The sequence below is a fragment of the Quercus suber genome, unplaced genomic scaffold (assembly GCF_002906115.3).
Source record: "Quercus suber isolate HL8 unplaced genomic scaffold, Cork oak 2.0 scaffold_471, whole genome shotgun sequence".
Taxonomy (NCBI): Eukaryota; Viridiplantae; Streptophyta; class Magnoliopsida; order Fagales; family Fagaceae; genus Quercus; species Quercus suber.
Window position 1 is genome coordinate 520,123 of NW_027069922.1, and position 14,362 is coordinate 534,484.

Here is a 14,362-nt window from a genome sequence, read left to right on the forward strand (position 1 = left end):
ACCTTTCAGGAAGTTCCAACGATGATCAGGATGAATCTCAAGAACGTACAAATGTGATAAGAACATAGAAATATCTAAAAGAAAAGCTGCTACTACCTCATTAAATGCACTGCAGCAACTTTTTTAACCGCATTTATGTGGAGAAGACCCTTGAATAGTGCAGTCTCAGCTACCACCATTCGCAGAGAGTTAAATAAGATGTTTGATGGGACATATACTCGAGTGAAGGCTTGGATGATAAACAAGTGTACGATGAGGATGGCCTGGAAGAAACTATATAATGTAAAAGACCTCCCATAATATAGGGGGACAAGAAAAAAGGAGAGAGAAAAGAGAGAAAGGAAATCACTGTAGCACTAAGAACTGTATTAACCTCAAGAATTAAGAGATTACTTCACAAAATATCTCCTCGAACGATCATTGTATTGAAGTTTACGTGTGTTTCATACTAGTTCTTCTTTTAAAATCTTTATTAACTGTTGTACAAGTCCAGCTCTTTCATCCACTCTCTACAAATTCATTGTACTGGGCTCATTGAGCTTTTATCTCATATCTTTTGGGCTTGGGCTACGAATTTCGACCCTACAAGTATATAATCTCATGCATATGCATAGGTACAATTAAAAACAATCACAATTATACAGTTCAAAAAAAATTAAGAAGATGTTGAAATTATATATGGTATTAGCTTATACATTTTTTAATTGAAATTATATATGATTTAAAATTTAATTGAAATTAGACTCTTCGGTTTTCACACCTAATAATTTTCTTGCCATAAAAATTAAAAAATTAGATAGACACATAGCACAAAATTAGACTTCAATTGAAATCCAATTTACAATCTAATTGGATTTGGACTTTTCGATTTTTACATTCAATAATTCACTTTACACAAAAAAAAAAAATAATAAATAAATGGGACATGTGGTGCACAATTGGACTCCAATTAAAATTCAATTTAGATTCCAATTAAATTTTCTCTGAGTTTTGGCTTTTAATATATATATATATATATATATTATTGGATCACAATTCCACCTTATATTATACCAATCACAACTTACAACATGTTTTTTTTTTTTTTTTTTTTACTTTTCTTAAAAAATAATTATTATACCAATCACAACTTACAACATGTTTTTTTTTTTTTTTTTTTTTACTTTTCTTAAAAAATAATTAAAATTTAAAATGGAAGAGGTTGGATCAAATGACATTAAAGACTATTATAGGAAAGACTATCATTTGTTGGTGTCCACACTAATAGCAACAGGAACTTTCACAGTTGCAAATATATGTAAATTGTTTGAACAAGTTGTGGGTGATGAGATAAATGATAATGGTGCAATTGTGTCATTAATTTATGAGGAATGACACTGTTTGAAGGCAAAAACAAAAATGTTGGTTGGGGTGTCTATGAGTCAGGTTAGATTAGGTTTTTTTAACCCAACCCAACCTTGTATGTAGAAAATTACTCAACCCAATCCACATGGGTCAAGTTGGGTTGGGTTGGGTTGGACCCATTGATTATGCATACATATTTTATGATTTATAGAATGTATGCTTTGATCAATTATTTAAATTTTTTTTTTTCAACAAATTATTACAATTCATAAAATATGCTTAAATTATATTCCAAATTTCTAAAGTTATCACTTATCAAAACTAATTTTCAAAATACCAAAGTCAATCAAACTAAAAAACTAGAATAAAGGTAAGATAATATCAATATGAACTGCACAAAATGAATTTGTTATTATCCGAGCTTCTATACTCCTCTCCTATCAAGGAGAGCCTAAATTTAAGATCCTTACTCGAAGCAAAGGAAGAAACAACCCTGAGATTAACACAAAGGTGTCATTGCACCATCAATTAAAGTGTCAAGAGCTTCTTTATTTTTTTTTCTTTTTTCTTTTTTCTTTTTTTGCAAAAATTGTCGAGGGCTTCTTATTATTGCAACATATAGAAGAAATTATGTACTTATAAACAATAGATGAAGTCATATAGAAGAATCTAAGGTTAAGATATGGCAAATCAGATCAATATATCTCCTACCACAAATTCCAAGGCAATATACATCATAATTTTTCTTTAATTCAATAATTACAACAATGGAAATAGACGATTTGAACCCTAAAGTCTTAGACATCTTCGTTAGAAAAACTAAAATATGTCAATTGAGCCATAGGCTCTCAGCAAATTAATGGAAATCAAGATCAAATAACCGAGAACTTGAACTAGAATTGCCTTAAAATTAAGAATCAAAATTGGAATTACAGAGAAAATAACTAAAGAAACAAAGTTTCTGTCCAGGTCTGAAACTAAGTTAAGTTTACATCAAAAAACTGATTCCACTCTTACATTACAAGCCTATTTATAATCTTTAACTACAAGGAAATAAGTTAGCTAATTGTTACATCTAGACAGGCTACCACAACATAAGTCAAGTTGAAATTAATAAAAATATATGGCAAATCTAAGAAGTCAAAATAAGGGGTTGGCTGGTTGCCCTAAGAGGTTAGAAAGAGTGGTTGGCTTGTAGAGAGTGGTTGGTTGTCAGTCTAATAGTAGAGGGGGGTTTGGTTGGCTGGCCTAAGGGTAGAGGGTGGCTACTTCATACTCCCCTCCATAAAGGAAACTTTCCCTCAAGTTTCAGCTAGAAAATAAGGCTTCAAGTGCTTCACATTGAAGGTATTATAAATGTTTAAATGAGGGGGTAGTTGGATTGTGCAGGCATTGTCATTGATTTTAGTCAACACTTTGCATGTACCTACTCTACTTGCTCACAACTTGGAATAAGAGCCATGAGGACACATTTCCTTAGTCACAATCACCCACTCAAGGTCTCCTTCCTTGAAAATTAGTCTCCTTCAATGAATATCAAAAGCAGTCTTGTAGTTTGCATTGGAATGTTCAATTCTCTCCTTGACTTGTGCATGGAAAAATTGCATAAAATCTATCAATTCTGTTACTTTTACAGTCTCCTTTTTTAAAAGTGGCAAGAGTGTCAAATCCAAGACACTTAAAAGTTTATTCCCATACATGACTTCAAAAGAAGATGTGTTAATAGTCCGATTCAAAGAAGAGTTGTAAGCATATTTAGCCAAGAGAAAGATACTTTCCCAATGCCTTGGATTTTCACCAATCAAGCATCTTAAGAGATTCCCAAGACCTCGGTTGACAACTTCGGTTTGACCATTCGCTTAAGGGTGGAAAGAACTGCTAAACCTCAATTTAGCACTTATCTTGTGCCATAGAGTTCGCCAAAAATAAGCAAGAAATTTAGCATCTTTATCGGAAATAATAAAGACGAATACACCATGAAGCTTGTAGACTTCTTTGAAAAATAAAATAGCCAGATTGGAAGCATCAGAAATCTTCTTGCATGGGATAAAGTGAGTCATCATGGAGAAACAATCCACTACCACTGTGATTGAATCACTCTTTTATTGTGTAGATGGAAGGCCAAAAACAAAATCCATACTAATACATTCTCATGGTTTATTAGGCACTGGAAGAGGCAAATATATACCTGCATTAGTGGTTATACCCTTTCTTTTTTGACAAATTTGGCACCTTTGAACATGCCGCTTAACATCTTTAGTCATTCCCAGTCAAAAGTAGTCTTGTTTAAGGGATTCTAGGGTCTTTGATTTGCCAAAATGCCCCAAATTATGTTGTTTAACAATCATCCACTCTCTTAGAAAACATTTAGGCACACATAATTTTAGCTTTTTGAAAAGAAATCCATCCTTCAACCAAAAGTTAGATTTGGCAGGTTGCTATCTCTGCTACAATTGTTGGTATAAATTACCAAAATGTGGGTCATCTTGGTAATTCTCCTTGAAAACTTCAAAACCAGTGACCTTAGCTTGCATTTCCACCAAGAAATTAGTCCTTCTACTTAACCCATCAGCCACTTTGTTAAGAATACCAAACCGATATTTTAATGAGAAAGTGAATTACTGCAAAAAGCTTACACACTTTGCATGCCTCTTGTTTACATTAGATTGGCTATTGAGATATTTCAGAGCCTCATGATCAGTATGCAAAATAAACTCTTTTAGGCCAAATAGTAACTTGAATATTTGATGGCTTGAACAATAGCATAGAATTCCTTGTCATAGGTAGAATATCTAAGTCTTGCTTCATTTAATTTCTCACTAAAGAATGCTATGGGCTGTCTTTCTTAGTTAAGGACACCACCAATTCCCAGTCCTAATGCATTACAATTAAATTCAAATATCTTGTCAAAATTGGGCAAGGCAAGAATAGCAGCTTCGGTTAACTTCCTCTTCAAAAGTTGAAAGCTTTCTTGGGCTTCATCAATTCAAACAAAGGACTTTTGCATGAGAAAGTCGGTGAGAAGAGCTGTAATGGTGCTGGAATTGCTAATAAACCTTCTATAGAATGTAGCAAGACCATGGAAACTCCTCACCTCATGCACACTAGAAGGTATAGGTCAATCAACAATTTCTTTAACCTTGTTTTTATCCATGAACACTCCTTTATAAGACACAACATACCCCAAGAACACCACTTAATCCATCCAAAATTTACACTTTTTCATGCTAACATAAAACTTTTCTCTTTACAAAATATCGAGCACAAGCTATAAATGCACTAATTGACCCTCTGAACAATGGCTATACACCAAAATAACATCAAAATACACCACAACACAAACCCTTAATAGTGGTTGCAATATTTGTGTCATCACTCTCATGAAAGTGCTAGGTGCATTTGTCAAACCATATGGAATAACAAGCCATTCAAATAATCCATGATGTGTATTGAAAGTTGTCTTCCATTCATCTCTTGGGCGAATTCTAATTCATGATACTCACTTCACAAATCAATCTTAAAAAACACCTTTAAACCCGCCAAGCAATCTAGCATGTCATCCAATCTAGGAATTGGAAAAAGATACTTGATTGTAATCTTGTTGATAGCTCTACTATCCATACCAATCCTCCAAAAGCCATCACTCTTAGGAGTTAAGAGAGCGGGTACCGCAAAAGAGCTAATACTAGCCCAAACATAGCCTTTATCAAGAAGCTCTTGAACTTGTTTTTGCAACTTTTCATTCTCCTTTGGAGACATACAATATGCTACCTTGTTTGGAAGGGATGCTCCTAGTACCAAATCAATGGCATGATGAATGTCTCGCATAAGAGGTAAATTAGGGGAAACTCATGGGGAAAAACATCACCATATTGCTGTAATAAATCGGTAACAACACTAGGAATATCAATTCTAGCCACTCTGTTGACTGGAATTAATACCAAAATGTAGCCACTATCTTGACTTTCTTGAATGAAACTTTTAAAAGCAAGTAAAGAGATTGTAGAGGATTTGAAGTCACAATTTCCTTCATTGGCAGCAAAGTAAATTATTGATTGTCTTTGCTTAAGATATAGGTGTTCTTCTTCCCATCATGCATCGTTTGGCAATCATATTATCAAGGTCTTCCAAGAAGGATATGGCACGCATCTATTGGTACTACGTCACATCAAACTTCTTCAAAATATTTCTTCTAGATAGAAAATTGTACCAAGCAACGCTTTGTTACTTTCACCTCATTATCCTTTCCTTATCACCAATGTCAGGCTTTCTTCTTCAAAATCACCACCAACCTCATTTGAAGGTTGATTGAAAATGGGTTCTCCATCTTCATGGTCAAGCTCTTTTACTTCCTCCAACATAACAGCCTTCTTTCTACCAGTAAAGCCCGGCTATAAGCTTCTAACACATTCCATAGTGATTAAAGGTTAAGGACATCTTGGATGGATGACTTTAATTCACTCAAGTACCTTGCAACCATTGGTTCTTTACTTTGATTCAAATCTACCCTTACTACAAGTTGATGAAACAACTCTGTATACTCCTCTACACTTCATTCTTGCTTAAGATTGTGTAGGTCTTTATAGAGTGATTGGGTGTAGTTGAAAGGAAGAAATTGCTCGCGAAGCTTTTTCTTCATCTTCTCCCAACTCTTGATCTTGACTTTACCACTTCTTTGGTGAGAAATTTGCAATTGTTCCCACCAAGCAAAAGCTCTCCCTTTAAGGTGAATAGCGACTAGCTTCACTTGATTTTCATCCATAAATTCATAATAATCAAACACCCTCTCAACAGTGTTAAGCCAATCTACAAAGTCTTTTGGTTTGAGACTCCTTTGAAATTCTAGAATTTCTACCTTGAAGTTGTAGTTAAGCTTTGGCTCATTTCTTTCCACATAAGGCCTACCCTCTCTTTATATTTTGATTCAACAATCTCATCTCCTCTCTTTATATTTTGATTCCATCCACCATTCCTCCCCACCAGAAGGTTGGCTTTAACTCCTTCCCCCAACATCCATTTGATTCCCCTTTAGTCCACCTCTCCTTCCTCTCCTTCTTTGGGCCATAAGAAACCTCACAATCTTTGAAAAAATTGTGAATAGCAGCAACAACACAAGTGATCAAATCTGATGATGCCGAAAATCTCACCAGTGAGTTGCACGACGCGTGTACGCTCAAAAACAACACCTGCAAAACAAAAAAAGAAAAGGACCTCACAGAGAGCACCGGTGTGGTGCCGGCCAAATACCCTCCGAAGGTCAAGTTAGAACTTCTTTCAACTCTAGAGTGCTAGAGAGGGGTTAATTATGCGTACCTCGGCTCATGAGGGTATTGGGGTTTTTATAGTAGTAGTGGGTGGACCTTTTTCCCTTGGAGTAGAAGTCTTTTCCTTGTAGGGATCCTTATGCGCGTAGATTGCGGAATCCTTTCCTTAGATCCCAAAACATAGTCGCTTTATTATTGTAAGATAAAGAGAGACATTTCCAAAACATGGCTAATAGATTAAAAACTTTCAGTTGGTCTTATAGGATTCAGTTCTGTGAGTTATAATTAAAGTTGCTTTCATTATCAGATGGACCTGTAAATATCTTTGTTCTAACATAAAGTAAAGCTATTCATTCTACCAAGCTCCAGTGATATAACTCAATCATGGAAATGGTCAGCAAGAAATAACAGCTACAATTTGTATGATATCAAGAGTACTACTAAAATTGACTTCTCCTAGTAGTATTTCAAAGACCACAAAAAAGATTTGAAAAAATCTAGGGGCTAGAAAATTTTCACAACTTCATCACAACCCCTCACCAGCATGTTACAGGACTCTTCGAAGCTCATCTGCCATTCCTTGCAAGAGGACAGGTTTTCGAATAACTCCACTTATACCAATCTGTAGGCATCTCTCTAACACATGTTCCTCAGCACTTGCTGTTAGGGCTATAATTAATGGCCAATTCTGGCTGCGTAATTTTCGGATTCTTAATGCCACTTCAAACCCATCCATCTCAGGCATATGAAGATCCAAAAGAACAATTTGGAAAGAATTTTCAGCAGCACTAAGGGCACTCAGGCATTCAAACCCAGACGAAACTGCAGTAACATGACAGCCTAGCTTCTCAAGCAGTTTCTTTGTCACAGTCCTGTTTAAATCATCATCATCAGCTAGTATGACCTTAAGGCCTTTAAACTGCGAGTTGGAATTTGGCTCTGAAGAACTTCCATGAGCAAATATGGCTCTTCCAAAGGATGGTCGGGTTTGGAACCTAAGAACAAGTGTCATGCTTTGTGCAAAACCCAACAAGTTCGTTGATATCCATATATTACCTTGCATCATCTGCAGATATTTTTCCATAGAAAATTCAGAAGTTAATAAAACTACTTTTAACATGAAAGTTACAAATATTATAATCTTTCGTCCAAAGCAACGAAAAAGCTATTGCATCACAGTTACTTCAAAAAAAAAAAAAAAAAAAAAAGGAGGAAAGGCAATGATATTCCATCATAGTTTTTTTTTTTTTTTTTTTTTTTTTTTTTTTTTTTTTTTTGGGGGGAACCTCATAGACTGTACAGAGCATCATATTTTTTTACCTCGTTAAACCCTGGACCCATGTAACACCAACTCTTGAAACACCTTTGGTGACACTAAGAACAAAGAACATTTTTGTTCCATTATTTCATTAAATTTGTCTAGAATAATAAAATCAAAAAGTGGATAAAATCAACAAGGGTTGAGTAGCAGATGCATCAAAGGCATTTTTCACAATATATAACCCTCTAATTCTTTGCTCTCTTGTTGAACTTTCTCTTCATCAAATTGTGGGAAATCTTCCTTCTCAGTGATAAGTATTATACCTGACTTTTGAACATGCTGTATTAAGTCGACTACACATGGTTCACGTATTCCAACTCATAGTTTAGGCACAATGGTATATTTTTCTTACAAGCCTAGCACTGTCCATTCTCATAACCAATCAACGAAGGCTTTTGGATCTAGGCAACTGTCAAAAGAAGGTGCTTTGACCCTGATACTGCCTACCACTCTTTCATTGGCATCCCTAAAGTCCCTAGGGTCAACTTAATTAGGATAGCCATTACCTCTATTCAAATTTCCCTGACAATTTGGCCTAGGGGGCAGAGCATTTTAAAAGTCATATCTTAACAAGTGATTAATTGTCTCACCACTAAATCTACACATGCAACGCCAATCTGCTATAATAATGTTCCTTTTAATAAGATTATCTACCATCAAAATCTTTCCTAAGGCAGATGTCCAAAAAAAAAATTAGGCCACAACCTTCCGTGGTACCTTAGCACCCCAAATACTCTTCCAAGGGAAACAAAAAATAGCATTAAACCCAAAATAGCTAACCATTAAAATCATCGTCTCAATTTAACCTCCAAAACCTCTTTTCAGCAGCCGCTCTGTATGATGGGAGATTGGAATAAAACAATTCAAGGAAGGAATCCGCCAATTCTAATTCCCAATCTTGAAAAGCACACACAATTCTTAAATTCCAAGCTTGAACTGCTCCTTCCTCCAAAATGACCAAGGAATAATCTACCATAGCATTCTTATCCTCAACATGGAACACAGATCATGAAAAGGTCTTTGAAGGCAACCTCACCACACCATACATCATGCCAAAAATGGATCCTCCTAATGTCCTTACCCTTATTAAAACCAGAAAACCACTCCCAACCATTCATAATATTTTTAGCTTCTCCAATCTTTTAGCTGTATAAATAGGAATGGTAAAAGGGAAAGGAAGTAAATAGGATGATTATATAAAGTACTCTTACCTAGGCTTTTCTCATTTTACAAGCATATTTCTTCCAACTTACCAATGTCCTTTCCATTATCTTAATAATAGAGTTACACAGCATGTGAGCCTCAAAAGATGGCCCTGTAAAATTCTTAGATAAGTTATGGATAAATAGCCCCCAACACATCTAGTTCCTCTACAACATCAGCCTCCCCCATGGGTACCAACTTACTCTTAATTAATGTTCCTACCTAATATAGCTTCGAAGCAGAAGAAAAACTCAGGGAATATATCTCAATTGAAAAGGACTGGCCTTTATAGCAAAAACCGAGCAGGAGACCATCATCACACTATTATTATTATTAGCTCCCACCTGAAAACCAGATGATTGCCTATCTTCCATAGTTCTTGATGGAATACCACTAAGAACCTCCATAACTAAAAAAAAAAATGGAGATTGGAACATAGTAATGCATTTGAGTAGTCGTTGGAGCATTGGAGAGTCAACTTTCTTCATTCCGGACATTCTTGAAATTGAGATAATCATCCCTATCATATCTTAGAAAGAACTCCATGTTTCCTACATAAATATTCACTAGGCACAAGGACAACAGGGTACTGGATTACAAAAGAAATCCCACTGAAAGAACACCATGTTTCCTACGTATATATTCACTAGTCATGACAAGGACAACAGGGTACTGGATTACAAAAGCAATCCCACTGAAAAAAATGTAAATTTACATCTTGGCCATTTGACGGCCAACAATATGCTTTGGGTTTTGAATAGAAGAGTAAGAACTACTCTAAACTTCATACAAAAGTGCACAATCCCAGACTCAAACCTATAGGGGTAAAAGATGTCCCAAGAAAAACACCTATAGGGGGAAAGACTCCTGTAAAGCTTAATGGAAGTAGAAATTTTTTATAAAAAAATAGTTCAATATACAACCCATGCACTCTTATGGGATTGAACCTGTGTCATCCCCAATCCTAACTTTTTTTTGAACCAGGGGGTGGGGGTGTTTGATGAGATGCCATTTGCTCCAAGGATCATTGGCATGAAATAGAGAAAATTAGAAAATGTAGCATGCTACCACATTGGTTGGAGGAATAATGCAACATTCTGAACTAGAGATGGTACAAGTTTGTCAATCAAATATGAACATGACTAGCAACCCCCACAGAAAGAAAATGGTTCATTGCATTTAACAATGATCCATAATAGGTCAATTTTTCTATGTGCCAAACAAAAATTGCAATGAATAGAATAGTTATAATTGGTTTTGTTGATATCACTTGCATTGCATTGCAGTAATCAATAAAGCAGAGTAAAAAAATAAAACAAAATATAGACAAAACAATAAGAGAACCCACCTGCACGAGCTTTTTGCACATGCTGAAGCTCAGGCCCTCCTTAACTTCATTGCTGTTGTGCCTTCTACCAGCATAATTTAATGCTGAGATTGATCCATCTGATTGAGAACCTTTCTCACTAATCTCAATTTCAAACTTTATATAAATATGCTCCCCTGGCATGGTTGGTCTCCACATTCCCAACATTTTATCATCCTTGTCCTCAATATCAATATCCCGAAAAACCCGAAAGATGACAGTGCCCTGCCCATCATAGACATTTAGTAGATACCCAACCATATGCAAAATCACTTGAAAAGCCCTTCTCTCATCACCTATCACCTGATCAGGCAAAGAACTCTGAACATTAATCTCAAAACCTAAGCCTTTATATATACACAAGCACTTTGCAAGACAAAAAGCTTCCTTGATTATGGAATGTAGCCCAAAAGGCCTCATCTCTAAAGGGAACCTTCCATTATCATTTGCTGAGATTTCCATCACATCATTTATCAAAGCTGAGAGAACATTGCTGGTTTTCACCATCGTATCAACCATAATCCTCTGTTCGAAGCTCATGTTATCCTCTTGAAACATTGAGAGTAGGCCCAGGACTGTATGCATTGGCCTCCTCATTCCATGACTCATCACCTTTTGAAAGGAGTTTCTTGCCTGGCTTGCCATCAATGCATTCTTCTTAGCTTGTTGCAATGCACGGTTTTTTTCACCCAGTTGCTCTCTCATTACCTGAGATTCTTCAAGAACTGCGGCATGAGAGAGAGCCACAGCCACCTGGTCAGCAACCACATCCACTATCTCCATTTCATGGTAACTCCAAACTCTATTGTTTGCCGCTGGAAGAACCAAAACCAGTACTGCATAACTGGTTTCCACCAATTCTGGTGTCCCCCCTTTGAAATTTGAAACTCGAAGCATCGGCATCCGAATTGCTGCCACAGCCCCTGACTCACAAGAACCACCACTGCTTGCAGCACCTAGTGCTGACTCAGGCCTTAGAATCCTCACTCCCTTGCTCCCTCTTATCTCTAACACATCCGGGTCATTGATTGGGATAGAACTGCAGTAATTCCGTGAAGAACTTGTCTTCAACTCATGGGTCAGATTCATCTCTGTTCTATTCTCATTTGGCATCCAAACTGCACAATTTTGCAAATCCAAAGTCTTGGAAAGTTCAACCAGTGTTGTGTAAAGTATAGTATGCTTATCAAGTGACTTTCTGATTTCTCTGGTTAGCATTCGCACGTGCAAACTCGCTTCCTTCTGTTTCTTCATCATTCCAACCTCTTGATCTAATTCCATCACATTTTGCCTCAAAAAAAGCTCCCTTACTTTTACTTTAAGAAGAAGAGGAATCAGAGTCAAAAGAGTAATTGCGGTTGCACATGAAACCAAGGCAGTGAGAAATTTGGCAATGGTAAGGGAAAGCATCAACTGGAATGATTGTTGGCCATAATAAGTCCATCCATTGAGCAAATGGGTCAATCCACAGAGGACTATAAATGCTATAAACTGTAGGAGTACCCATTTAAATGGAAAGTTTGAGCAGCTAACAAAGTAAAGAAGCTCAATTGGGATTGAGAAATATGCCACTGCAATCAAGAAATCACTCACTCTTTGGCACTCTAAAATGCTTTGTATGCTCCACAAGCCCTCTTCGTCGCAGTTACAATTATCATCAGCAGCAACGGAGAAAATCATAGAAGAAATGAACCATCCAAGAGCTAATGCTCTTAACATTGCTCCCAAATGGTTGCTTGTTTAATCCAATTTTCTAAAAGTACTCACATCCCAAACCCCGAATCACAAAAACTGCAATAGCATACATTCAACTATAGCCCTTGAAGTATGCTCCAATTCTGAATTCTGATTCCCTCCCCAAAGCAGAACTCCTCAATGAAAAACGAACCTAATCCATATCACAGAAACTCAACTGCCACATTTTATTATCTGAATTTTACTAAGCTAGTTTTGTCAAAAAAGTTAAATACCTATCTAATAGATCCAAAGATCTAACACAACCACTTATGCAGAACCTGTAGTTTCCCTACGAACTTGGGTTTTCACATTTTTAATACTAGTTTATATTTCCTTTTGAGTTTTATGATAAAAAAGATTTCCATTTTCCCTACTGTTAAACACCGTATAACTAAAACAAGCAATCAAGAATCAAAGTTGAAAACTACCCAACTTCAATCTATCAAAAATATCTAAAAAGAAACAAAACAAAACAAAATAAAATAAAATAAAAGAACAGAAACAAAAATGTTTCCAAAAAAAAATGGTATCTAAAAAAAGCACTAACCTTGTAGCTCCTGTGGCAAAAGCCAACTTCAAAGTTCAAACTTTGACTTATTACAAAATCAAATTCAAAAACTAGACAACCTCAACCATTTTCTTTAACCCAGTGGCAAAATCTTCACAGAGAAAACCAGGTACAAAGCAAATGGAGGGACTATATATCAAAGAAAACAAAGAAAAAACCCAACACAACTATATCCTATCCCTCTTCAATCACATATCCCTATGTGCTTCTATTACAAGGAATAAATAAGAGAGAAAAAAAAAAGGAGAAGCAATAGAGTTTGTCAATTCATATAACTAACCAATCTTTTATTTTCTCTCTCTCTCTCTCTCTCTCCAACCTTTACAGCTTCCAAAGAATAAAACGTACTGTAAATGTAGACACAAACAAGAAAGAAAAATAGAAAAATACTAGGTAGAATGAGAGAAAAACAGTGAGAAAGCCGTGTCTGAAAAGCTATTTTTAGAGAGAGAGAGAGAGAGAGAGAGGGTTTAAGAAGGTGGGAGTGGGGCCCAGAGAGTTTACATGAAGAGAACCTGGACGTTCTCTTTCATTGATTCCCCCCTTGCCTTCCTCGTGAGAACCAATACCTCCCATAATATAATACTTACAAGGGCCTATTCAAATAACTTATTTTGTTAAAATTAAAAATTTATTATTAAAAGTAAACTAAGTAAAGATAAAAGTTAATTAAAATAATATAATAAAATTTATAAGTAGTGTTAAAAAGTATAATAGGGCTCATAAATAATAACAAAAATAAGTTAAATAGTGAAATAATTTATAATTTTAATCCACATAAATGCACACTAAGGGTCTGTTTGGATACCGCTTATTACTGAAAACTGAAAATACTATAGCAAAATAATTTTTAAATATGTGAATAATGCTGTGAGACCCAATTTTAAAGAAATTTTTTTTCAAATTCGTATTTGCGGGTTCCATGAATAGTATACAGGACAAAAAAATAAAGGCAACGCACATCTACTTTCCTTTTCAGTGCAATCCAAACCCAGCCTAAATAAAGCTATATTTTATATATACTTGTATGTGTGTGTTAAGTGTTTCATTTTATTATTTTATTAAAATTACTTTATTCTTTTTTAACTTTTATTTTTATTTATTATGTCCTTGTGTTTCCAAAAGAGCCTTATGTACTATTTTATGTCTTTTTTTAAATCTTTTTATAATTAGATGATCAAAATCGTATGGAATATTTAATACACTACAACACTCTTTATATGTTTTAGGGTGTGTTTAGATACCGCTTTATTTTGTTGAAAACTGAAAATTGAAAAAAAAAAAATTTCTGAATTACGATTCACACCAAAAACACTGTTCATTTTCCTATTTGCACTATTCATTGCTAGTTTATTATAAAAAAAGGCTAAAACGCAAAACGTCCAAACGTGGACGTGATCCAAACACTCACTTAGTCTATACTCTGTATTGTCAGGTTTAGGATCCAACTTACTTAAATTATTTGTACTCTTTTGTTTTCAAAATCTAAAACTAAGGCAGCGTTTGGATTGCACATTTGTAAGTCCAGCGTCTGCATTTCCCTTTTTTTTTTTTTTTTT

At 35.3% G+C, this 14,362-nt stretch overlaps 1 protein-coding gene across 1 annotated transcript; it reads right to left on the reverse strand.

The window, feature by feature from the left end:
• Nucleotides 1-6,961: 6,961 nt before the first annotated feature.
• Nucleotides 6,962-13,289, reverse strand: LOC112038000 (protein EIN4). The gene is made up of 3 exons (XM_024070806.2): nucleotides 12,783-13,289; nucleotides 10,481-12,386; nucleotides 6,962-7,674 (listed from the first exon to the last, which is right to left on the reverse strand). Exons 2-3 carry the CDS (start codon nucleotides 12,215-12,217, stop codon nucleotides 7,156-7,158), a joined length of 2,256 nt encoding a protein of 751 aa, XP_023926574.1. The 5' UTR covers nucleotides 12,218-12,386; nucleotides 12,783-13,289; the 3' UTR covers nucleotides 6,962-7,155.
• Nucleotides 13,290-14,362: the final 1,073 nt, after the last annotated feature.

Bases quoted from the DNA above. Each gene is read 5' to 3' on its own strand.
- LOC112038000 (XM_024070806.2), bottom strand. From the start codon at position 12,217: ATGTTAAGAGCATTAGCTCTTGGATGGTTCATTTCTTCTATGATTTTC. The intron at 7,675-10,480 runs GTGGGTTCTCTT...AAATATCTGCAG, and splicing joins TGTGCAAAAAGCTCGTGCAG to ATGATGCAAGGTAATATATG.